General features: G+C 44.6%; 1 protein-coding gene across 1 annotated transcript in view; it reads right to left on the bottom strand.

Annotated features, from left to right (window-relative positions):
• The window catches only part of PLPP2 (phospholipid phosphatase 2), a 46724-nt gene extending 29339 nt beyond the window's left edge, over positions 1-17385 (bottom strand). Inside the window, exon 1 of the mRNA XM_060688560.2 lies at positions 17119-17385. Within this exon, the coding sequence (XP_060544543.1) occupies positions 17119-17170 (52 nt within the window). The 5' untranslated portion in view covers positions 17171-17385. The remainder of the gene's footprint in view (positions 1-17118) is intronic.
• Between the last annotated feature and the right edge of the window lie 9286 nt (positions 17386-26671).

The following is a 26671-nucleotide window of genomic DNA, read 5'->3' on the forward strand; positions in this document are numbered from 1 at the left end:
AGACAAACAGGATTTTAATCAGTTGCAATGAACAGCGCCAACATCAGAACGGGCCTGTCTTGCCTGAACCCCTAAATTTATGCCCTGCTTTGCAAAGTGTTGGAAGAGAGCTGAAATACACATTTTATACTGGGACAAAATTCAGCCTCCCCTCATGAATGTTAAAAATGTATTCTTAGCTTTCCTGTATAAAATTTCATGTTGTTACTTGTTGTTTCTCAATCTTGGCTATCTTAACATGTGAGGACTTCAACTCCCAGAATTCCCCAACCAGCAGTGCTTCTCAACCTTGGCCATCTTAACATGTGAGGACTTCAACTCCCAGAGTTCCCTGGTCAGCAGTGCTTCTCAATCTTGGCCATCTGAGGACTTCAACTCCCAGAATTCCCCAACCAGCAGTGCTTCTCAACCTTGGCCATCTTAACATGTGAGGACTTCAACTCTCAGAATTCCCTGGTCAGCAGTGCTTCTCAATCTTGGCCATCTTAACATGTGAGGACTTCAACTCCCAGAATTCCCTGGTCAGCAGTGCTTTTCAATCTTGGCCATCTTAACATGTGAGGACTTCAACTCTCAGAATTCCCTGGTCAGCAGTGCTTCTCAATCTTGGCCATCTTAACATGTGAGGACTTCAACTCCCAGAATTCCCTGGTCAGCAGTGCTTCTCAATCTTGGCCATCTTAACATGTGAGGACTTCAACTCCCAGAATTCCCTGGTCAGCAGTGCTTTTCAATCTTGGCCATCTTAACATGTGAGGACTTCAACTCCCAGAATTCCCCAACCAGTAGTGTTTCTCAATCTTGGCCATCTTAACATGTGAGGACTTCAACTCCCAGAATTCCCTGGTCAGCAGTGCTTCTCAATCTTGGCCATCTTAACATGTGAGGACTTCAACTCCCAGAATTCCCTGGTCAGCAGTGCTTCTCAATCTTGGCCATCTTAACATGCGAGGACTTCAACTCCCAGAATTCCCCAACCAGCAGTGCTTCTCAATCTTGGCCATCTTAACATGTGAGGACTTCAACTCCCAGAATTCCCTGGTCAGCAGTGCTTCTCAATCTTGGCCATCTTAACATGTGAGGACTTCAACTCCCAGAATTCCCCAACCAGTAGTGTTTCTCAATCTTGGCCATCTTAACATGTGAGGACTTCAACTCCCAGAATTCCCTGGTCAGCAGTGCTTCTCAATCTTGGCCATCTTAACATGTGAGGACTTCAACTCCCAGAATTCCCTGGTCAGCAGTGCTTCTCAATCTTGGCCATCTTAACATGTGAGGACTTCAACTCCCAGAATTCCCCAACCAGCAGTGCTTCTCAATCTTGGCCATCTTAACATGTGAGGACTTCAACTCCCAGAATTCCCTGGTCAGCAGTTTTCCTTAACCTTGGCTACCTTAAGACATGTGGATTTCAACTCCCAGAATTCCCCAGTGGGAATCCTAGTCCAATATTCTCTGTGGCTTCTCTCCATGCTGACCCAAAATGGAGGCTGAATGCAGGGATCTTTGGCCACTCTGCTATGGACTTAAGAGAACTCCAGATCTTGTGGCGAGAAGTTCCATAAGCTAAACTACAATCCCATGTATGCTTCTCAAATCTGTGGACGTGATGGGGTTTTATTCCCAAGACACCCCAAGAATATTTTCTGTACTGGTTCTGTGCTGTGAAGTACAGGTATTTCTCGACTCTGGATCTCCAAACTCGACATTAAACTTTGAAATGTTATCTCTGTTTTCCTTTTAGGTTTTCTTACTGTTTTTTTATTGTTTTAATTGTTTTTAACCTGTAAAAATGAAGTGTTTTAATACTTTGTGTGACCAACCATACGCTAAATAAATAAGTTCTCGACTTACGACCACAACTGAGCCCAACATTTCTATTTGCAAAGTGGAACATTTATTAAGTGAGTTTTGGGCCGTTTTATAACATTTCTTGCTACAGTCCCTAAGCAAATCACTGCAGTTGTTAATTTAGTAACCCGGTTGTTAAGTGAATCCGGTTTCCCCGTTGACTTTGCTTGTCAGGAGGTCGCAAAAAGCCCTACTAAGCAGGTATATATAAAAGTATGACGGCTATTGCTTAACGCATTGTAAGCCGCCCTGAGTCTCCGGAGAAGGGCGGCATATAAATTGAACCAATAAATAAATAAATAAATTAAAAAAAAAAAGAGTGATCATTTGACCCCTGGATGCTGCAATCGTCATAAATACGAATCAGCTGCCAAGCGTCTGTATATTTTGATCGCAGGACCACAGGGATGCAGGCAACGGTCCTAAATGTGAAAAATGATCAGAAGTCCCTTTTCCCAGTGCTGCTGTAAATTTTAAATAGTCACTAAATGAACTGTTGTAAGTCGAGGACTATCTGCATGGCCTCTTGATTCTCAGAAGTTGGCCACAAAAAGATATTTATAATTTCTTTCTCTCCCACAGAGAACCTCTGTGATTTGCTCTGCCCTGCAGGTGATTCCAAAATAGATGCCTCTTTCCTAAAGTGTGGATTTATATTTAGAGCCTGCATACGCATCGCACACAGGAAAACAAAGGAAATTCTAAGTTACAGGGCCATTTTAAGCTCTCCTTGGTGTACTAATCTGTTCCCTGACTAAAAATACAGATGTTCCAGATGTGGGTCTAAACCAAAACACTGTAACGTCACCCTTCACCCCTGATTGGAACCCAATTTTAGGTGGCAGGGGTGAGAAGTCCAGGACAAATGTGCAGCGGAGGTGGCCACTGCTGAAAATTAAAACCTTGGTGCTCTTTTTAAAGGGCACTCTTAAAATTACGGAGTCGGAAACCACTATTTTGGACACAAGGCTGTTGGCTCTTTCCATTTTTTCCCTGGGCGGAGCAGGTCAAAATTGGATTGTTTATGTGCGTGAAAGGGGTGGGGAAGAAAGAAAGAAAAAGGAAAAAAAAAGAAACAAAGAGAAAAAGAAACAAAGAAAAACAGAGAGGGAAAGAGAAAGAGAGAGAGAGAGAAAGAAGAAAAGACAGGAAAAAAAGAAGAAAAAGAAGAAAAGGAGACAGCAAGTGAGAGGAAGGGAAAGGAAAAAGAAAAGAAAAAGAAAGAAATAGGGAGAGGAATAGAAAAAGAAAGGAAAGCGAGAGAGATAAAAGAGTGCGAGAGAAAGAAAGGAAAAAAGAAAAGAAACAAAGAGAAAGAGAAACAGAGAGGGAAAGAGAGAGAGAAAGAATAAAAGACAATAAGGCTATTGCTTAACGCATTGTAAGCCGCCCTGAGTCTCCGGAGAAGGGCGGCATATAAATCAAATTAAAAAAAAAAAAAAGACAGGAAAAAAGAAGATGAAAAAGGAGAAAGGAGAGAAAATGAGAGAAAGGGAAAGGAAATAGGGAAAAGAAAGAAATAGGGAGAGGAATAGAAAAAGGAAGGAAAGCGAGAGATAAAAGAAAGAACACAAGAGAAAGAAAGGAAAAAAGAAAAAGAAACGAAGAGAAAGAGAAACAGAGGGGGAGAGAGAGAGAAAGAATAAAAGACAGGAAAAAAGAAGAAGAAAAAGGAGAAAAGGAGACAGAAAGGGAAAGGAAATAGGGAAAAGAAAGAAATAGGGAGAGGAATAGAATAGGGAAAAAAGGAAAGAGAGACAAAAGAAAGGGAGCGCGAGAGAAAGAAAGGAAAACAGAGAAATAGAAAAAAAAAAGAAATAAAGTAAAACAAATAGAGAGACAGAAAGAGAAACAAAGGAAAAAAGAGAAATAGAAAAAAAAGAAAGCAAGAGTGAAAGAAAAAAGAAAAAGAAATTAAAGAAAAAATATAAAATGACGGATGAGAGTGAACAAAAAGCAAGCAAGCAAGAAAGAATCCAAGGATGCTTATAGCAAAAGAGGCTCTAAAAAGGCTATTTATGGTATCCAGGATGAGTTACCATTCTGGGCATCTCCAGCTGTGCAAAGAAAGATCCAATCAACTTGATGCATTAAAGGCAAAGGAGAAGAGACAGGAAGCAGCTTTAAAATACGAGCTGGATGCTAAATCAAGAAAGAGAAGAAGGACAGGAGCAAAGAAAGAAGGAAAGTATAGAGAAAGTAAAAAAAAAAACAAAAAACACCCAGGTTTGTTCATACATTTTAATGCGAGCATCTCCTCCCCACCCCAAAACCAGTATGTTCAATTTTTTGGGGGGGGTCTCCTTGCTGTTGAAATGAACTGCAATACCGCCATTTATTTCGTGAACGGATATCTTATGAACCTAATAATGTCTTCATGTTATTCCCTTTTTTAAAGTTTTGGGGACTTTACGTACCCCTTTACGTAACCTCTCTTACATCTATAATTCTTAGGATCTTTAATTCTTTAGAGTTAAATAATGGAATGAATTATTTCATATACACACGTCTCCTAGCACTGATGAGGTTACCTAGTTGGGTCATGAGATGTCTGCAAGAAAGCAACCAAACGCAAAAAGCACCAAGAACCTTACAGTCCTCTTCTTCCTCTAACACTGCTCCCTCCTGACACTGATGCAGTTACCTAGTTGGGTCATGAAACGTCTTCAAAACAACCACCAAGCCCAGAGAGCATCAAGGATCCTACAATCCTTTTCCTCCTCCACTTTACAAACCCCACTCCCTACTATGTATTATTTCACATACCCACACCTTCTAGCACTGATGAGATTACCTAACTGGGTCATGAAACGTCTACAAGAAAATAACCCATCTTAGAGAGCACCTTAGGACCCCACCGTTCAACCTGGAGCTACAAATATTCTCTATCAGCAACACATTAATTGTATGTGCTGGTCCCACTTATATTATGTCTGAGGCATTCCAAGTGCAGTATTTTATTGATTTTTTTTTCCTCCAGCTCTCTTGGACAAAGAGGCAGCCGAAATTGGGTCTGGAATTGCTTACAATAAAAGTCTCCTTTACCACCGATTTTTCTTCCTCTGCTGAGAAATGATTCGGCTGCAACTCAGAGGTTGCTCCGAAGCCACGGTGGGTTTGCAGATCTGCCTTTTAAGAGGTTGGAAAAGGATTTCTTCTCAAAGCTGGGGAAGAATTTGTTTGCCTTTTCTCATTCAAATATGACTCATCCAACCTCACTCAAAGAAACCGAAGAGGGGCTAAAGAAAAAGAGAGAGAGAGAGAGCGGCTGATATACAGGAAGCCCTCGACTTACGACCACAAATGAGCCCAACATTTCTGTTGCTAAGCGTCTCACTTAGTGAGTTTTGTTAAGTTAAGTGAGTTTCGGCCCATTCTACGACCTTTCTTGCCACCGTTGGTAAGTGAATCCCCGCAGTTGTTAAGTTAGCAATACGGCCGTTAAATGAATCTGGCCTTCCCCATGGACTTTGTTTGTCAGAAGGTCGCAAAAGGGGACCGTGTCATGTGGCCCTGGGACACTGCAACCGTCATAAACAGGGGTGGGCTGCTGGTGGTTTATAGGGGTTCGGGAGAACCTCTAGCTAAGTTTCTGTGAAGTTCGGAGAACCCACAAATCCCATTCCTGGCTGGCCCCGCCCACCCTGCCCCGCCCTTCCCAGGAGTCTCCATGCGGCCTCTTTTGGATTCAGGTAAGTGCAGGGCACGTGCGGAGGCTCGGGAAGGCCGAAAAACAGGCCTACTGAAAGTTTCCATTTCTCCATTTCTGGCCTCCAGAGGGCCTCCGGAGCCTGGGGAGGCCATTTTCGTCTTCTCGGAGGTTTGAGGAAAGCCTCCGGAGCCTGGGGAGGGCAAAATCCCCCACCCCCCGTGGTGCAGGAGGCCGACTAGGCCATGCCCACCATGATCACACCCACCCAGCAACCAGGCAGAGAACCCCTTGCTAAAATTTTTAGCAAGCCCACCCCTGGTCACAAGTATGAATCAGTTGCCAAGCATCTGAATTCTGATCACATGATCATGGATGGATGCTACAAAGGTGGTTACTGTGACAAACGGCCATAACTCACTATTTTCAGTGCCGTTGTAACTTTGAACGGTCACTAAATGAACTGTTGTAAGTAGAGGACTACCGGTATACAGGCCTTTCAAAAGCAGCCACATTGCCAATCCAGATAGGGTGGAACTTGGCTAAGATGTTATCAATGAATTAAACCTGGTTAGCTAAATCAAATGATGCCTTGGACCAATTCCAGTCTCTGGGCTGCCAATCCCGGAGACCAATTCACTGGCTGGCAATTCACTTAACCACGGTGGCAAAAAAAGGTCACAAAATGGGGCAAATGGTTGTAAGTTGAGGACCAGGCGTATTACGTCCCTTTCCTCTTAAGAATCAGTGCCTGGAGAAATCTAGAAAGTGCGACAACTTTCACCAACTTCAAAACAAAACAAAAATACCAATAAAAATAAAAATAAATAAAAATAATGAGATGATTGACAAGGAGGAAAAAAGGTTGCTCAATCCAGGTGGAATTTCTCCATTCCAAAGCTGCTCCATCAAGTGTCTACAAGAGCCTCTTAAATGGCATTTTCCGCAGCGTTATAAACAAGCCGCACCCCAACCCTGACCAGCTTTGACCCCCGCTCAACAAGCAAGATTTTCGACTGGGAGTTTTCTCTCCAAAGCTCACGTTTGAAAAGTTAGGACCAGTTTTTCCATGGGGACGATGAGTTATACAGGTGGTCCTCAACTTACGACCACAATTGAGCCACACATTTATGTTGCTTAAGCGACAAATCGGTTAAGTAAGTTTGGTCCCGTTTTACAATTTTTCTTGCCACCTTCGTCAAGCATTGGTTAAGTTAGTAACCTGGTTAAGTGAATCTGGGTTACAGCGGCACCGCAAAAAGTGACTTAGGACCGTTTTTCCACACTTACGACCGATGCGGCATCTCCATGGTCACGCAATCAAAATACAGACGCTCAGCAACTGACTCATATTTATCACGGTTATTGTGTCCTGGAGACATGTGCAGAAATAGTATTCAGCCGGTTTGTGCCAGTTCATACCAGTTCGAGTGAATCGGTAATGGAGATCATTGGTGGGCCCACCCATCCGGTTCGTACCGGTTCGAGTGAACTGGTAGCGGAGATCATTGGTGGGCCCGCCCACCCGGTTCGTACTGGTTCGAGTGAACCGGTAGCGGAGATCATTGGTGGGCCCGCCCAGGTGCTATGCCATCCTATTTGGGCACGTTTGATGCTGGGGGCATGCACAGAAGATGCGCACATTTGCGCACGGCAAACCGGTGGTAACAAAATGTGAAACCCACCGCTGGTCACGTGATCCCCTTTTGTGACCTTCTGACAAACAAAGCCAATGGGAGAAACCAGATTCGCTTAACGTCCATGGGATTCACTTAATAACATCAGTGCTTCGCTTAGTGAGAGCGGGCAAACGGTTTGTAAAATCGGGCCTTGCTCGGTGAACAATTTCCCTCGTTTAGCAAGAGAAATCCTTGGCCCCAATCGTGGCCGTAAGTCAAGGACTCCCTGTACAAAAAGTGAAGGGATCAAACCTCAGGGCTCTGCCACCCATGTTCCCGAGTCTGTTGCCAAGGCTCAACGGCTCAAAGGTCAGTGGCTTCTGAGTCACCAGGCCCAGAGAGGCAGGATGAGATACGGTAATTAAATGGATGATATTAAACGGACAAAATACATTTACACGCCTGAAAGGATCATTTTGAAAAGAGCTGGATGAGTGGCTTGAGAAGAGATCTCTCTGGTGCTACTTCAGGAGAAGATTTATGCTATGTTGTGACACTTTTTTGGGGAGACTTTGGGGCCCCAAAGGACCACCCCCATATTTTCCGTTGCTGAACGAGACAGTGAAGTCAGTTTTGCTCCATTTTACAACCTTTCTTGCCACGGTTCTAAAGCAAATGGCTGCAGTTCTTAAGTTAGCGATATTGGTTGTTAAGTGAATCTGGTTTCCCCATGGACTTGGCTTTTCAGATGGTCGCAAAAGGGGATCACGTGACCCCAGGAGACTCCAACCGTCGCAAATAGGAACCGGTTGCGAGCCACCGATATTTTGATCACGTGATCACAGGGGTGCTGCAAATGGTTGTTAAGCGTGAAAAACGGCACTGCCGCTGTAACTTGAAATGGTCACTGAATGAATGGTTACAAGTTGAGGATTACCTAAACTGTAGAACAAAGCTTAAGTTCAACCAATAAATCAGAATAGCGCTGGAAGGGACCTTAGAGGTCTTCTAGTCCAGCCCCCTGTTCAAGCAGGATGCCGTATACCATTTCAGACAAATAGTTGTTGAGTCTCTTCTTAAAAATCTCCAGTGATGGAGGCACCGACAACTTCTGATGGCAGGTCGTTCCACTGGTTAATTGTCCTCACTGTTAGGAAGTATCTCCTTAATTCCAGGTTGCTTCTCTCCTGGATTAATTTCCATCCACAATATTCAGCTGTAAAATTTCAGCATTTAAGAAATTCAAAAACACAATCGGCAGCCAATTCAATGAAACGGCAAATACCGATGGAGTACAGGTACTCCTCGACATACGACAGTTCATTTAGTGACCATTCAAAGTTAAGTGAAAAAAGTGACTCATCATCGTTTTTCACATTTATGACCACCGCAGCATCCCCATGATTAGGCGATCAAAATTGGGAGGCTTGACAACTGACTCACATTTATAAAGCTTGCCGTGTCCCGGAGCGATGTGATCTCATTTTACGACCTTCTGACAAGCAAAGTCCATGGGGAAAACCAGATTCACTTAACAACCGCGTTACTAATTGAAGAACCGCAGCTATTCACTTAACAGACGTGGCAAGGAAATGTCGTAAAACGGGGCCAAACTCACTTAACAAATTTCCTCGTTTGGCAACAGAAATTGTGGGCTCAATTGTGGTCGTAAATTGAGGACTACCTGTAAAAAAAAATCCCTTGGATTGCTGATGGCAGGAGTAGAAAAACTGCTTGGCCTCCTTTAGCAGGGTCTAGGCACAGCCGTCGAGAAATTCTGCCAAAAATCTCAAAAGCTGGATGAGAACCGAACGAAAACTTCCTGGAATTGGGATGAGGAGTTTCAGTTCCTGGCATAATCCTTTTGTCCTTCGCATTAACCAGCCAAAGGGGAATAAATTAAGCTTTATGCCAATGACTGCTTGGCTAATCTTGTTCCCTTCTCGTCAACTCTTGTCCCAAAATACAGACGAACCCACTTCCAAATACAAATTGTGCAGAAAAAACAACCACTTTACCCGCACATCCATTCTTTTAATGGATCGCCTCAAAGCCTTCCAATTCTGGAGCACTCTACCTTAACGGCCCACGCAACCCTAGGTATTTATAGAAGAATGTCTCCTCCGGAGTCAAAAATGTCTTAACTTTCCAAAATATATTTAACCCCAAAGTCATTTCCACCCCCACCCCCATTTCTCTCTCTATCCTGCCTCTGGTTAAAAGCAACTTAAGAAACTTAGTTGTGCAGCTCCAGATGTGTGGGAAACACAAATTTAATTCCAATGACGTGCCATTCAACGCTGGCAGGTTTTTGCCCCCCCAAAAAACATCTGCACTGTAGAAAATTGGGGGGGGGGAGAAAGTATTGTAACCGAATCAACAAATGTCCTGGAAAAAAGCTAGGCCAAGTTTACACTACCTAATACAAGCTGAGCGACAAGCACCAACATGCAAATTCACAAAATAAATAAATAAATATATTTATGGTTAGTGTCGGTTCACCTATTAATTTCCTTCTTCTCGTGCTACAGGGCAAAGATGCAAATCTAAAATCTCAAAGCCATCGTCTCCAGGAAGCTGAAAACAACACGGGCAATTAAAAACAAAGAAAAAAAAATCTGCCTTTGCCAAAGCACGTATTTTAATTTTGTGTTTCCTCTTTAAATATTTATATATATATATATATATATTTGGAAAGGGGAAAATATTTTTACGTTTCTTTTGTAAAGTCCTCTTGTAAAGGAGGAGAGGAAAACTTTTGAGGAAGGAGATCCGAAGCTAGAAAAATTGGATCCCACGCACCGATTTGTTCGGTGCCAAGGTTTGAAATTATTTTTCTTCGTTGAGTCGAATAAGCCATGTTGAGATGACTCATCGGCTGGCACCAGAAGGGCGTGGAAATTCAACTTTTATAACTGCCAGGTGAGGCCTGCGTGGCTGTGGCTTTTCTTTCATTTTAGGGCCATAGTCAAACCCAGTTTTCTGAAAAACCATGTTCTCCCTAGAACTAAGAGTTGGAAGGGACCTTGGAGGTCTTCTAGTCCAACCCCTTGCTCAGGCAGGAGACCCTATAACTGTGATGGCGAACCTATGGCACATGTGCCACAGGTGGCACACGGAGCCATAGTGGTGAGCACGCGAGCATTGCCCTAGCTCAGCTCTGCCGTGCACTCGTACGCCAGCCAGTTGATTTTTGGGCCTTCCGGGCCCACCAGAAGTCGGGAAACAGTCTATTTCCAGCCTCCGGAGGGCCTCTGAGGGATGGGTGGGGAAGGCCTGTTTTTCGCTCTCCCCAAGCTCCAGAGGCTTTCTAGGAGCCTGGGGACTGTGAAAATGGCCTTCCCCACCCTCCCGGAGACCCTCTGGAGGCTGAAAATGGCCCATTTCTGGCCTCCGGGGGGTGGGGAAGGCCGTTTTCACCCTCCCCAGGCTCCAAGAAAGCCTCTAGAGCCTGGGGAGGGCAAAAAACGGGCCTACCATGCCATCATGTGCCAAAAGCGTGGGGAGCATGGGGGGGTCGAGCGCACATGTGTGGGGGGGCGGTGCAGATTGAATTATGGGTATGTGCACGACCGCCCCACGCTCCCCACGCTTTTGGCACACGACGGCAAAAAGGTTAGCCATCACTGCCCTATAACATTTCAGACAAATGGCTGAATGGCAATTTGAGCACTACCAGATGACTTACAACTTGTTGCTTAGCAACAAGTTACCATAGACACACCTTGAGTAGAATGGAATGGAATATGGAATTGGATGGAATATGGAATAGAATAGAATAGAATAGAATAGAATAGAATAGAATAGAATAGAATAGAACAGAATAGATCATTGTCACTTTAAATGTACACTAATCAGCATACATTAAAATGAAATGATCCTAAAAAGGTTGTAAAATCAGGTCAGTCATGTTATTGACTTGCTTTATGACAATAGTGGGCAGGCTCCGTTACGGTCATAAGTCGTGGTGCACCCACAGAGAGGAGAAAAGCAATGCAACTTATTTTTTACGTTTTATCTGACATTTGTGGAGTTTGGGGAGGTGAAGATAAAAATGGGCTTCTCCTCGTCATCCCTGAATGGTTCAAGACCCCTGACCACTATCTCCATTCTGACATTTACAGGTAATTGATTTACGACAATTGAGCCTGAAATTCCCGTTGCTCAGCGAGACCTTTGTTAAGTGAGTTCTGCCCCATTTTGCGACTTTTCTTGCCACCGTTGTTAAGTGAATCACTGCAGTTGTGAAGTTAGTAACCCGGCTGTTAAGTGAATCTGGCTTCCCCCGTTGATCACATGACCATGGGAATGCTGCAAGGGTCGTAAGTGTGAAAAACGGTCATAAATCACTTGTTTTAATGCCGTTGTGATTTTGAAAGGTCACCAAACGAATTTGTTGTAAATCAAGGACTACCTGTATTCTACAAGGGAGACCAAATGTTTGCCACTTGTTTGGGACCAAATCACCAATTCAACAGAATCAAATCAGCATCTCTACCCAACTAAGACCCCTCCAATGTCCAGGAGTATTTCTGCAGGGATGGTCAAACAAGCCAAGATGGCGGCTTCAACCACATAATCCCAGGCCTCCTGCTTTGCACATGCAGGTATAAAGACAATTGGGCTTCCCTCACGTACCGGTAGTGGCACGGACATTTTGACTTTTTTGTTTTTTAAAAAAATAGTTTGTATTGAATTTTTTACATTTTAAAAACCAGAAATGTAATAGAAAAAGACAAAACAAGAAAAAAGAAGAAAACATACACATACGCCAAATGGTAAAATACAAAACATGTATCACAATATTATATAATATTTTACAACTTTCTGCATCGACAATTATCTTTACTTTTAAATTCAATCTTCCTAATCGTTCTCTTGTTCTTGTAATAACCATACTGAGCATTCTTATAAACTAAATTGTTATAGATACTTGCATCCTATTTATTAACATAGCATTTTGACTTTTTTGAGGCCCCTGAGGACAATTCCTGCAAATATAGAAGATATATTTAAGATGCGTGGACCACAACTTCCAGAATTCACCAGACAATTCCTTCCTTCTTCCCTCTCTCCCTCCCTTTTTTCCTTCTCCCTTTCCATCCTACCTTCCTTCCCTCCTTCCCTCCCCTTTTCCTTCCTTCCTTCCCTGTCCTTCCCTTCCTTCCTTCCTCCCTCCTTCATTTCTTCCTCCCTCCCTTCCCTCCCTTTTCCTTGCTTCCCTCTTTCCCTCTTTTTTCTTTCTTTCTTTCTCTCTTTCTTTCTCTTTCTTTCTTTTTCCTCCCTTCCTTCCCCCTCCACTTCCTTCCTTCTTTCTACTCCATCCTGCTTCCCTCTCTCCCCTGCTTCCTTCTTTCCCATCCATCCACCTATCCATCCATCCCTGCCCAGGATGGAATATGTTTCCCGAGTTTGCCTGGGCTGCCCAGTTTTCATCCTACAGAACAAACAGATGTTGAACCTTCATACCAATGCATAATTGGACATCTGGAACTCACTGCCACAAGTATTAAAGGCGGGGATCAAAATGCTCAAGAAAAGGAATTTCAATCTCTAGTCGAATGAAATTGTCTATCAATGGGCCATTAGTCAGTTTAGTCAACAGAGCCATACTTAATAAGATGCTGGCCTTCCCACTCACATATTGATTAGGAGAGTCAAACACCCCCTTCCCATTTATATTGGGGCTATTATTTATATCAGCACTAGCTGCATTCACATCTCATTTCAGGCCAGTCTGTTTAGAAACCATCAGGGTGAAACATTTCAAATTAGGAAGAAATTGGAGCTAGCATTCTGAACTAAATGCGTGCTTTTAAAAAAAAATTAAACATACTCCGTGTCTTTTTTAAAAAGTCCTTTCTAGAATTTGGGTACCACTTGGGGGGGGACACACACCAAAAAGGGGCAGGGTTTGTGGCTGCCATCTTGACTTTTTTGACCTCAACACCCCTGGATTCAAAGTCACACTTGTTTAATAGAGGGCCCATCCTAATTTTCTCCACACCTGGACTCCGTGTTCCAGTTCAGATGCCTAAGAATTTTGCTGAGTTTGGAGTGCAGGACAAACTCCCGCTGAAAATGATGCACGCCAAATCCAGAACCACAGAGCTTCCCATTGAAAATTCTGGGCGTGCACCAGTGATGGGTTTCAAAATATTTTACTACCGGTTCTGTGGGTGTGGCTTGTTGGGCGTGGCTTGTTGGGCGTGGCAGGGGAAGGTTACTGCAAAATCCCCATTTCCTCCCGATTAGCTGGGACGTGGGAGGCAGAGAATAGATGGGGGCAAGTCACAATTTTTACTACTGGTTTTCCGAACCACTCAAAATTTCTAAGACCAGTTCTCCAGAACTGGTCAGAACCTGCTGAAACCCACCTCTGGTGTGCACCCCAAAACAAACCAGGTTCAAAACTCCATCCATATCTGTCACAATATCCTGCTTGTTCTGGCTAAAATGGCCCATCACACAAGATAATTCTAGAACAGTTCTTCCCAAATCTTGGTAAATTATTCCAAATTGGGTGGGTACAGGTAGTCCTTGAATTACAACCATTCGTTTAGTGACCATTGCAAGTTACAGCAGCATTGAAAAAAGTGGCTTATGTCCATTTTTCACACTGGTCATATAATTAAAATTTAGGTGTTTGGCAACTGACTCGTATTTATGATGGTTGCACTGTCCTGGGATCACGTGACAAGCATTTGTGACCTTTTCCAGCCAGTTTCCAACAAGCAAAGTCAACTTAACAACCGTGTGATTCGCTTAACAACTGTGGCAAAAAAAAGTTTTAAAATGAGGCACAACAATCGTCTGTTGTTAAATTTGTTAAGTTGCTGTTTTGTTGCTAATTGTCACTTAACAATTAGCAACAAAAATGTGGGGCTCATTTGTGGTCATAAACCAAGGACCACCTGCAAAAGTTGTTTTAACCCACAATTCCCATCACAACAGGGATATTAAAACTGACTTAAAGATTGCCATGTAAGCTATGTTTGAAAATCTCCCAAAATATTCCTGCTTAAGACAAAAATCAACAAAATGACCAATGCTAATTCTCATTCAATGAGATTTGTTTTTATAATACAGTACAGGTAATCCTCGATTTACAACCACAACTGAGCCCAAAGTTTCTGTTGTTAAGTAAGACAGTCATTAAGTGAGTTTTGCCCCATTTTACTACCTTTCTTGCCACAGTTGTTAAGTGAGTCCCTGCAGCTGTTAATAACATGGTTGTTAAGTGAATCCAGCCTCCCCATTGACTTTGCTTGTCAGAAGGTCGCAAAAGGGAATCACATGACCCTGGGACGCTGCAACCGTCATAAATATGAGTCAGTTGCCAAGCGTCTGAATTTTGATTACATGACCGTAGGGATGCCACAATGGTTATAAGTCTGAAAAAGAGTTGTAAGTCACTTTTTTTCAGTGCCATTATAACTTCAAACAGTCACTAAATGTAAATGGACTGAAGGGGTTTTTAAGGGGAGTTTTATTGGTTTTTAACACTTAATATTGATTTTATCTGTTTTTATTGCTGTGAGCCGCCCTGAGTCCTTTCCGGAGAGAGGGCGGCATATAAGCTTAATTAATTAATTAATTAATTAATTAATTAATTAATTAATAAAGTAACTTGAGGACTACCTCAAGTTACGACCATTCGTTCAACGACTGTCCAAAATTAAAACATTACTGAAGGAAGTGACTTACAACCAGTCCTTAAAGTTTGTTCTGAGCATGAAGGAAAAAAATTGGGGACTTTTAAAGACTGAAGCAACAGCTGGCTTCATGTAACCAAGCCATAGCTGGTCCAATAGTGGTTTATAAACAATGCACATTTGGCAAGGTTCATGGAACAAGCCAAAATCCAAATAACACTGCTTGGATGTTGAAATGTTGCCTATGAGGTTCAGATCACACATCATATTTGAAACAGCCAACTTAGAGAAAGATAGACAGTCTGTTTTGGGGGGGCTGCAAATGCAGAAAAGTCGATTTTCTCACTAAACCATGATTCAATCAATTATGATTAAGCTTGTTGGACTCCAAAGCTGCGCTGGCTATTTCTTGAAAGAATGTCTATCGGGAAAGCCATCAAAATGGTGTGGTTTTTTCCCCCAGCCTTTTAAGATGGGTGGACATCAACTCCCAGAATTCCCCAGCCAGCATGGCTGGCTGGGGAATTCTGGGAATTGAAGTCCACTTATCTTAAAAGTTCCTAAGATCGAGCCCTGAGTTCAGATCTTTCCCTCTGCCTGGCTGAGCATTCCCACAACCCACATGCCGTCCCTTCCCCACAAAAGACAACTGCCCTTTGCACTAAGACAATTGCGACTTAAAGCTGGTTAGTCTTTCACCCAGGTTGCCAGTTCTGCATTGTCCCACATGCACAAATTCCCACATGCACAAATTCACCCAGCCTGGTCTTGGGTGAAGTCAGAAAAGGGGGTTCCTTCGGGAAAGCAGGTTAAGCGTGTCCTGTGAATACAGCCCTTAGGATAAGGGGGGAGGGGAGAAAGGGGTTTTATTTTGTTAAAAAGGGATATCAAAGAGGGGACCGGACGGACCTGAAGCAGCTTTCAAACCAGAAGAGCAGGGATGCTGAGTTTGTTTGCCCCCAATGCAAGGGGGAGCATCCCCCACCCCCAGGCCCAGCTGGTATCAATAAAAGAGGCGGCAGCAATAGAAGAAAATGACGAATAAGGCTCCACGGCAAATTGGTAAAGTATGAGTTTCTCAGAAGTTTTCCCAGGAGTTTTCTTGCAAAATAAGGACCAAAGAGACAGGGAGTGGGGCAAAAAAACATATTTTACCAGGAAGAAAACTTTCCAATTCTGCAGAGGGGGGGGGGCTCTCCAAAAGACAGGAAGGAAGGAAGGAAGGAAGGAAGGAAGGAAGGAAGGAAGGAAGGAAGGAGAAAGAAGAAAAGAAGGAAAGGAAAGGAAGGAAGGAACGAAAGAAGAAAGGAAGGAAGGAAGGAAGGAAGGAAGGAAAGGAAAAAGAAAGAAAGGAAGGAAGGAAGGAAGTGGGGGGCTCAGAACAACTTTAAAAGGGAGTGGAAGGAAGGAAGGAAGAAAGGAAGGAAAGAAGAAAGAAAGGAAGGAAGGAAGGAAGAAAGAAAAAAGAAAGGAAGGAAGGAAAGAAAGAAGAAAGAAGAAGAAAGGAAGGAAAGAAGAAAGGAAGGAAGGAAGGAAAGAAGAAAGAAAGGAAGGAAGGAAAGAAGAAAGAAGGAAGGAAGGAAGGAAGAAAGAAAAAAGAAAGGAAGGAAGGAAGGAAGGAAAGAAAGAAGAAAGAAGAAGAAAGGAAGGAAAGAAGAAAGGAAGGAAGGAAGGAAGGAAAGAAGAAAGAAAGGAAGGAAGGAAAGAAGAAAGAAGGAAGGAAGGAAGGACGGAAGGAAGGAAGGAAGGAAGTGGGGGGCTTACAACAACTTTAAAAGGGAGTGGAAGGAAGGAAGGAAGAAAAGGAAAGAAGAAAGGAAGGAAGGAAGGAAGGAAGGAAAGAAGAAAGAAGAAAGGAAGGAAGGAAGAAAGAAAGTGGGGAGGCTTAGAACAACTTTAAAAGGGAGCGGAAGAAAAGTGTTTAAACTTTTCCCACCCAAAGGAAAAGAAAAAAAGGCAAAGAAAAAAAAAAGCAGGACAAACCATGGCTAAAATGGACCCAGACGGAAATCAGTTAATCAGGCCCATCAATCCATCCATCTGCCCATCAAACTATCAATCACCGAACCAACCAATCAGTCAGTCAATCAATCAATCAATCCAATCAATTAGTCAGTCAGTCAGTCAATCAATCAATCAGACAGTCAATCAATCAATCAATGATCCGTCTTTTGGAGGAGAGAAGCAAAGCAAGGAAGGGGAGGGGGATCTGCCTGGATCCCCCTTTCCTTCCCCCCCCTCCCCAGAGATAAAGGCATTCAGGGAAGGTCCGAATTCGGAGCCAGGTTTTGGGGGGGGGGCTGGTCTCGCGTGGAGGGGAGGAGGGAGTGGGGGGGGTCCTTACCGACCACCAGGCACAGCACATCCAGCGCCACGAACAGCTTGGTGCGCTCCATCGCGCTGCGCCCGCCGCTTCTGCGATCCAGAGGCTCACATCGCGCAAGCAGCCGGACGAAAGGCGAGAGACCCAGCGCCGCCGCCGCCGCTGCAGCTTCGGAGGGGAGGAAGCCGAGAGGAGGAGCCGGCCGGGGGTTGGGTGAGATGGGCCGGGTGGAAAAGCACCGCCCTCGCCTCGCCTCGCCTCGCCTGGCTCGCTTCTCTCCTTCGGGGCGAGGCGCAGGGCCGGGCTTAAGCGGGCTCTCCGAGCATGTGCAGAGTGCCTCGGTCTTTTTTTTACGACCCGCAGCTCAGGAGGGATCATCAGCTGACAGGCAGCCCCCACCTGTTGGAAAAGGAGGGGGCGGAAGGAGCTTGAAGAAGCAGGATTCCTGAGCATGTCAAGAGTGACCTGGATTTCAAGGAGGAGGAGAACGGAAGGATGGTTGTTTTTTGCACCCTCACCCCCCACCAGCAGCCTGATAGACCTGGCGGTTGTAGAGCGAGGATGGAGACCTGGCTAGGTGGCTCAGGGGCTAAGACACTGAGCTTGTCGATCAGAAAAGTCAGGGGTTTGAATTGAATTCCCTAGTACAGTAGCAGGGGGTTGGGCTAGATGACCTCCAAGGTCCCTTGCAACTCTGTTGCTGTTACACTGAGGCAGTGGTGGGATTCAAATAATTTAACAACCGGTTCTCTGCCCTAATGACCAGCTGGGTAGACCTGTGTTGGCATGGCCAACTCAACGTCACTCACTGTTACAATGTAACAAGGGTTAACCAGAGAGGCAGTTTCTGTAAGCAGGGCAATAAAGATTAGGCTAGAAACACCAGCAGAATGTTTCCTCCCTGCCTTCCTTACAGGATTAGCCCTGTATAAAGTGGAAAAAAACAAAATAAGATTTCTTCCAACAACTGGTTCTCCGAACTGCTTAGAAAGTTAACAACCGGTTCTCCCGAAAAGGTGCAAACTGGCTGAATCCCACCACTGCACTGAGGCTTTCTCGTTCTCCCTTTCCCTCTTCTGCTTGGATTATTGATTTTATTACAGATAGTCCTCGACCTACGACCACAACGGAGCCCCGACATCTCAGTGGCGAAGCGAGACGTCGTGAATTTGGCCCCAGTTTACGACCTTTCTTGCCACGGTGGTTAAGTGAATCGCTGCGGTCGTTCTGGTTGTAACATGGTTGTTGAGTGAGTCTGGCTTTCCCCCTTGACTTTGCTTGTTAGAAAGTCACAAAAAAGGGGTTCGTGTGAGACCCCGGGATACTGCAACCGTCATAAAAATGAATCAGTTGCTCGTCGGAAGGTCACAAAAGGGGAATTGTGTGACCCCGGGACACTGCAACCGTCATAAATTTGAATCAGTTGCCAAGCGTCTGAATTTTGATCACATGACCCTGGGGAGGCTGCAGCGGTCGTAAGTGTGAGGTTGCTTTGTTCAGTGCCGTTGTAACTTTGAATGGTCACTAACCATTCAAAGAACGTTAGTGTTTCTCAACCTTGAGAGTGCCGTTGTAATTTTGAGCGGTCACTAAATGAACTCTTGTTAAGTCGAGGACCGCCTGTAAATTGAGAACGATGAGCTTTGAAGAAAAAGCTTCCCGCCTCCTTTCCCAAAAACATCAAATATAAATACAGAGCGCCTATAACTGTGATGGTGAACCTCGGTGTGCCAGGGATGGCATGAGGAGCCCTCTCTGTGGGCACGCGCACCAGCCAGCTGGTCTTTGCGGGTGCCGGAAAACACCCTGAAAATGGCAAAAAAAGCCAGCCAAAAAACAGGCATGCGTGCGCCAGCCAGCTGGTCTTTGGGATTCCGGTGCTCCAGCGTGCACGAAGACTAGCTGACTGGCACGGTCATGCACACCAGCCAGCTGGTTTTTGGATTTCCAGCGCTCCTGTGCCTGCATATGCACCAGTGGTGGGTTCCTCCTGGTTCGGTCCGGTTCGGCCGAGCCGGTAGCGGTGACGATATGACATCACCGAACTGGTTCTCCCCCCCCCGCCCTCCTACCCCCCACCCCCCCACGTTATTCTTACCTTTTATTTGGTCCCACCCCCAATCTATTGCTGCCTCCTGAGTCCCAGCTGATGACTAGAGGGAAAAAAACTGTTTAAACTCTTGCCGTGGGGCTTCAAAGGGCCGCCCTACAGCTGATCAGTGTTAAAAGCAAACAAATGAGTCGGGTCGTAAGTGCGAGGACTGGTCGTAAGTGCGAGGACCTTCCAGAAATGACTGACCAGCTAGCCACGCCCACCTAGTCACATGACCTCCTAGCCACACCCACAAAATAAGCCACGCCCACAGAACCGGTAGTAAAAAAATTTAGAACCCACCCCTGATATGCACACACATGCACACGCATTCCGGTTTGGGCACTCGGTGCCGAAAAGGTTGGCCATCCCTGGCCTATAACTTGGTGGGGGAATTAATTGTGTTTCCCTATTTTTTTTTAAACAAAATGCACAACATGCAAAAAACCTGCTTTTGGGGCCGCCTGCTTTGTGTGGGAAATAACAGTGAAAATAGCAGGTCAGGATTATTGCAGAGACAAAGGGGCCTGTGCGATTGGCAGGCAAGCTCAGAGCACAGGCCATTCATATTGCATTTAATTGGTGGCCACCCAACCTCTCTGGCATGAGCCCATTTAGCTGGACGCTTTGGGCTTCCAAAACCCTTCTGATTACCGGCAGTCCTTGATTTACGACCAAAATTGAGCCCAACGTGTCTGTTGTTCAGTGAGACATTTGTTAAGCGAGTTTTGCTTAACATTTTTAGGACTTTTCTAGCCACCGTTGTTAAGTGAAATCACTGCAGTTGTTCAGTTAGTAACCCGGTCATTAAGGGAATCTGGCTTCCCCATTGACTTCGCTCGTCAGAAGCAGAATTCAGTTGTCAAGCACCTGAATTCTGACCACGGGACTATGGGGATGCTGCAATGGTCATAAGTGTGGGAAAGCGTGAGGACATTTTTTTCAGTGCTGTCATAACTTTGCCCATTCACTAAATGAATGGCTGTAAGTCGAGGACTACCTGTAGTTCTTTATGGTTCCCAATCTGGCACCCGGTAAATGGGTGAAACTATAAATCCCATTCTGTCCAGCTAGCGAAGCTATGCTCTTTACCCAGTTTGTGTCCAATACTGATAGTCATCAACTTATGACTGTATTTTTTTTTTTAATTTGATTTATATGCCGACCTTCTCCGGAGACTCAGGGCGGCTTACAATGCGTTAAGCAATAGCCTTCATACTTTTTGTATATTTATACAAAGTCATCTTATTGCTCCCCACAATCTGGGTCCTCATTTTACCTTCCTTAGAAAGGATGGAAGGCTGAGTCAACCTTGAGCCTTGGCGAGATTCGAACCTGCAGTAATTGCAGGCAGCAGATGTAAGTGGATGTTAATAACAATGCTTTAGCCTGCTGAGCCACCAGAGCTCAGAATTATGGTTGTAAGTCATTAAACGGGTTGTCCCGTAATTGACCTAATTATATGGCATTTTTATGGAGGATATTTAGTGAATCTGGCAGACATTGAGCAAATACCATAGTCATTAAATGAATCCATTGTTTACCATGGGGCATTTTTTTGCACAACCTGTAAATAAATACCAGTTTCCAGCAAAGATACATAATAAATATCACGGTCTTGTGTCTGTGGGACTCCATGCCAGAAATCCTATTTTTCCCCCCCTGAAGACTAGAAAAATCCTTAAAGGTTGAGTAAATCATTTGGAGTTTCTTTCACCCCCCACCCTTTCTCTTGGAAAATAAGTCACTTTGAACCGTAATTCAGCTTCAAAAAAAGAAAAAAAAGTACATGCAAACCCATATTACAGGTAGTCCTCGACTTACGACCACAACGGAGCCCAACATTTCTGTTGCTCAGTGAGACATTGGTGAAGTGAGTTTTGCCCTATTTTCTTACTTGCCACAGTTGTTCAGTGAATCACTGCAGTGGATAAGTTAGTGATGCGGTTGTTAAGCGAATCTGGCTTCTCCCATGGACTTTGCTTGTCAGCCGGTCGCAAAAGGGGATCACGTCTCCTGGGGACGCTGCAAAGGTCATAAATATGAACCACCCAAATAATATGCAGAACCTTCCAGCCGAGCAATTATTGTCCATCTCAGCTTCCTCATGTCCAGGTAGTCCTCAACTTACAACCACCATTGTCCATCTCAGCTTCCCCATGTACAGGTAGTCCTCAACTTACAACGGCACTGAAAAAGTGACATGATCGATTTTTCATACTTATGACCGTTGTGGCGTCCCCATGATCACGTGATCAAAATTCAGACGGTTGGCAACTGGTTCATATTTATGACGGTTGCAGAGTCCCGGCGGAGTCATGCGATCCCCTTTTGCGACCTTTTCATGAGCCAAGTCAAGGGGAAAGCCGGATTCGCTTCATGACCACGTTACTAAATTAACGGCGCGGATTCACTTAACAACTTAACAAGAAAAGTCATCAACTCACTTCATAACTGCCTTTACTTAGCAACAAAAATGTTGGCTCGGTTGTGGTCGCAAGTCAAGGACTCCCTATACTGAACTAACTGGCTCACTGTTCTTACAGGCTTAACCACTTTATAATCAGGGCCTAACAAAGAAATGCACATCCTTAGATATGCATCTATACGTTAGATTCAAGTTTGCGGCAGTTTTTTTTTGGTTTCAGCTTCTTGGCATATGCAAATCGATGCGGTGAGGTTTGCAAACCACAAGTTATGACTTAGTGGCATGCTAGACTCGGTTAAAGCTGGGTTGATCTCTGCAGGAAGAGATAATGATAAGGCACAACATGGTTTCTGCCTTTAGGCAATGTGGGCGATGGAGCAGAAGAATCCTGCTTTGTTATCCTGGCTTGAATCAGCAGAAATTTAGTTTCCAAAACATGGGAAGTCATTATTCTGTCTTCTGCTATGGCCAGAATCCATCACAGGACCTCCTAATAATGCAGTGTGGTGGGATTCACCAGTTGGAACAACCGGTTTGCTTCGTGCGTCCTCCAGAGGCCAGAAAAACAGGCCTACTTCTGGTAGGCATGTTTTTTGCCCTCCCCAGTCTCCGGAGGCTTTCCTGGCGCCTCCAGGAGGGCGAAAACAGCCACCCCCGGGCACTGGAGGCCCTCCAGAGGCTGGAAACAGGCACGTTTCCAGACTTCCAGTAGGCCCGGTTTTCACCCTCCCAGAGCCTCCACGTGCGCCCTGCACTTACCTGGCATTCAAAACAGGCCGCATGGGGATTCCTGAGAGGGTCGGGGCAGGCTTGGCTGGGTCAGCCGGTCCTTGGAACAACCGGTTCGCCAAACCAGATTAACATTAACATCTCGTTTTCCCGAACCGGCTGAATCCCACCCCTGAATGTTTCTCAACCTGAGCCATTTTAAGATGTGTGGACTTCATCTCCCAGAACACCCCAGGCAGCAAGGTATTCTGGGAGTTGAAGTCTTAGTGATCTTAAAATCGTTAAGATTAGGCAAACATTGTCTAATGTGTCCAAGCTCCCACTTGAAGAAAGACTTAGAAAAATTGAAGGGGATTCAGAAGAGGGCAGTGTAGATCAATATTTCTGGACCGCAATGACTTTAAGACGCGTGGACTTCAACTCCCAGGATTCCCCAGGCTGTCTGAGGAATCCTGGGAGTTGAAGTCCACGCATCTTAAAAGCTACTGAGGTTCAGAACTGTTGATCTACATGGCTGACTGGGGAATCCTGGGAGTTGAAGTCCACGATTGAGAAACACTGACATGAATAAGGAGAACAGCGGAAATTAAAAGAGCCTTGATAGTACAGTGGTCTACGCACCCTGTTATTAACACAGCTGCCTGCAATTTACTGCTGGTTCGAATCTCTCCAAGGCTCAAGGTTGACTCAGCCTTCCATCCTTTCTAAGGTAGGTGAAATGAGGACCCAGTTTGTGGGGGCAATAAGCTGACTTTGTATAAATATACAAAAGTATGAAGGCTATTGCTTAATGCATTGTAAGCCGCCCTGAGTCTCCGGAGAAGGGCTGCATATAAATCAAATTAAAAAAAATAAAATAAATAAAAGCCATGAAAAAGGATTGGGAGGAGTAAAGTTATTTAGCTCTGAGAAGAAAAGATGGACTTAACGCCTGAGAACATTCCTGAAGTGTCTGGAAGTTTAGCGCAAATTCAAGAGCTGATCTCTCTCATTCCAGACATGGAATAATGAAGTTAAAGGAAGATCCCAAAACATCAAGAACATTTCAATCTTTGGAAGCCACAAGCTCACAGAGACGGCAGGTTCTCCTTCTTTGGGTGCCTTCACACAACCATTTGTCAACAATGCTTTAATATGGATCCCTGAACTGAGTGACCTTGTGGTCCTCACCTCTAGCATCTTATTTGTGTGGAAAGGGCTCAACAAGTTGGAGAATCCTAGACAGTGTTCATAAAAACCTTGCTTGAAGGAAACTGTGGTTTGTGTGAACTCAGTCAAATACTGGAACGGGAAGAATGCAGAACCCAGGAATTCCTTCTGAACAGCTGACTTGAACTGACATCCATCTATGGAAAAAGCCATTTCTGTTTACTTCAACATTACACAGCAGTATAATTTTGGGCAGCGATCAGAGTTAAGTTGCTGGCTCTTTTCCCACGGATGTTAAACAATCAAGAGTCATCATACTTTGCAGAACTATAAATCCATGAAATATCTAAAGTTACCTATCCTCCGTTTTTGAAATAAAAGAACATCATTTCCTCTCCCACTCTTGATATTGTACTGGCTGGGTAGCAATTTCACTGATATTTACCTCAGCAGTGCTTTTATTATTATTGTTGTTGTAGTTTCTACAAATTAAACTTTGCTACCCAAAGTTTACTTGTGTTGTGGTTCACCAACAGCCTGTGGAGCTGGCAGTGGAGTCGGACAGTGAGGAGGCTGGGGAGGAACATGGGCCAGTCCTGGAGTCTGGGGAAGGCTCGGACGAGGGCTCTGCGTCGGAGGCAGAGATGGGGCCAGGGCCATCTGGGAGTGATGCGCGGACTCCGGAGCCTCCAGAGTTGGACATCAGAGAGGCAGAGGAACAGGAGGAGCCTGTTCCTAGTGCGTGCATGGGCAGAGCTGCCAGAAGGCACGAACAGTTAAAACTAAAGGGACAACTCGGGAGTAAGGCTTGGAGATGATTGGCCCCTTCCATAAGGCTTAAAAGAGGAGCAAAGGCACCTGGGCCCTTTGCAAGAAAGCAGCATTGTTAATTCTGTTCCCAGTTGGCATCTCTGATTGATTCTGAACTCCGTGTGGCTTTGCCAAGTAGGTCTTTGGCAGCATGTCAAGGGAGATAAAGGTTGGTGATTCTCCCGAAGGACTTTTTGCAACTAATTGGGACTCAGCTGTGAATGAACGTAATTCACAGCTGTTGCAATAAAAGAGGTTTTTGGGACTACTCGTGTGTTTTAATAACTCAGGAAGCCGAGGTCACAACAACGTGTTCCCCTTTTGCGACCTTCTGACAAGCAAAGTTAACGGGGAAGCCAGGTTCACTTAACGATCCTGTTCCTCATTTTAACAACTGCAATGATTCACATAACAACTGTGACGAGAAAGATTGTAAAAGGGGGCAAAACTCACTTAACAACCGCCTTGCTTAGCAATTGTGGTCAGCGGTGGGTTTCACATTATGTTACGACCGGTTTGCCTCATGTGCGCATTCTCACTTCGTGTGCAAGCGCCCGGTTCGCACATTCACCTGCTTTCCATCCAGTGGTAGGATTCAAGTAATTTAACAACCGGTTCTCTGCCCTAATGATTTCTTCCAAAAACCAGTTTGCCAAACTGTTCAGAAAGTTAACAACCGGTTCTCCCGAAGTGGTGCGAACCGGCTGAATCCCACCGCTGCTTCCACCCATGCACTTTGCTTGTGTGCATGTCTTCCGCACTTACGCATGGCCTCAAAAAGTGCCTAAATAGGATGGCATAGAGCCGGGGGGGGGGCGATTGGGGGCCCACCTGCAATTTCCATCTGAATACCACCTCTTATTGTGTTCCTACATCAAGGACTGCTTGTAGATGTTTTCCTTATAAATCAGGGGAGGATGGAAATTAAGATAGCTACAGACTTTCTGCATTGGCTTCCAGTGGTGCGCTTCAAGGTGTTGGTTACCACCTTTAAAGCGCTCCATGGCATCGGACCTGGGTATTTGCGAGACCGCCTTCTGCCGCCGATAGCCTCCCACCGACCAGTACGCGCCCACGGAGAGGGACTCCTCAGGGTGCCGTCAGCCAGGCAATGTCGGCTGGCGACCCCCAGGGGGAGGGCTTTCTCTGTGGCAGCTCCTGCCCTCTGGAACAATTTGCCCCCGGAGATAAGAAGGATATTGGATCTCCGGGTTTTTCACCGTGCCCTAAAAACTTTTCCATCAAGCAGGGCTGGCGTGAACCCCCCCCCTTTTTAGCTCTTTTTTAGCTCTTTTTAGCTTTTTAGCTTTTAAGTGTAAATTGGGTTTTAATTGGATTGTTTTAAATTGTGGGCCAAAGCTGTATAATTCTTTTAATTGATTTTAAATTTTGTATTGGTATGTTTTTTATCCTTGGCTGTGCACCGCCCTGAGTCCAATAGGAGAAGGGCGGTATATAAATTGAATAAATAATAATAATAAAATAATAATAATATCCCTGAATTTTTCGTGGCACTAAGCAAAAAGTTCCAGGAAGGTAGCCAACCTTTGACAACAAGAATAATAATCATTTCATTGCTTCTAAATAAATAAAAAAACAAAATTGTAGGAGAATTAGGGGGAACCTGCCACGTTTGATTAGAGCAGGAGTCTCCAGCCTTGGCAACTTTAAGCCTGGAGGACTTCAACTCCCAGAATTCCCCAGCCAGCTTTGCTCTGGGACTTGAAGTCTGTCAGGCTTAAAGTTGCCAAGGTTGGAGATCCCTGGATTAGAGTTTTGGATTAGGGGATTCCTTCAAAGAGGCAAGCTCGGGAAAAGCGATGGAACCACTTTGCCCTCTAGTGTTGAAAATGTACAATTGCAGCGTCAAAAACTGGGTGGTAGGAAGGAAGGAGGCAGAATAACAGAAAGTCCTTGATTTACAACCACAATTGAGCCCCGAATTTATGTTGCTAAGTAAGAAATCTGTTAAGTGAATTTTGCCCCATTTTTTTTTTTTAAATTTGATTTATATGCCGCCCTTCCCCGGAGACTCAGGGCGGCTTACAATGCGTTAAGCAATAGCCTTCATATTTTTGTATATTTTTACAAAGTCAGCTTATTGCCCCCACAAACTGGGTCCTCAATTTACCTACCTTAGAAAGGATGGAAGGCTGAGTCAACCTTGAGCCTGGCGAGATTCGAACTTACTAATTGCAGACAGCTGGAGTTAAATTACAATGCATTAGTCTGCTGAGCTATCCAGCTTATCATTTATGATAAATGAATGAATGATAAATAAATGCCAGACTTGAACAATGAGCCTTATTCAACAAAATGAAATTGAAGGTGGAGAAAAGGTAGGTTTTACATCTGGGCAGGAAAAA

The sequence above is a fragment of the Pantherophis guttatus genome, chromosome 1, assembly GCF_059756535.1.
Source record: "Pantherophis guttatus breed Tessera chromosome 1, ASM5975653v1, whole genome shotgun sequence".
NCBI classification, from domain to species: Eukaryota; Metazoa; Chordata; class Lepidosauria; order Squamata; family Colubridae; genus Pantherophis; species Pantherophis guttatus.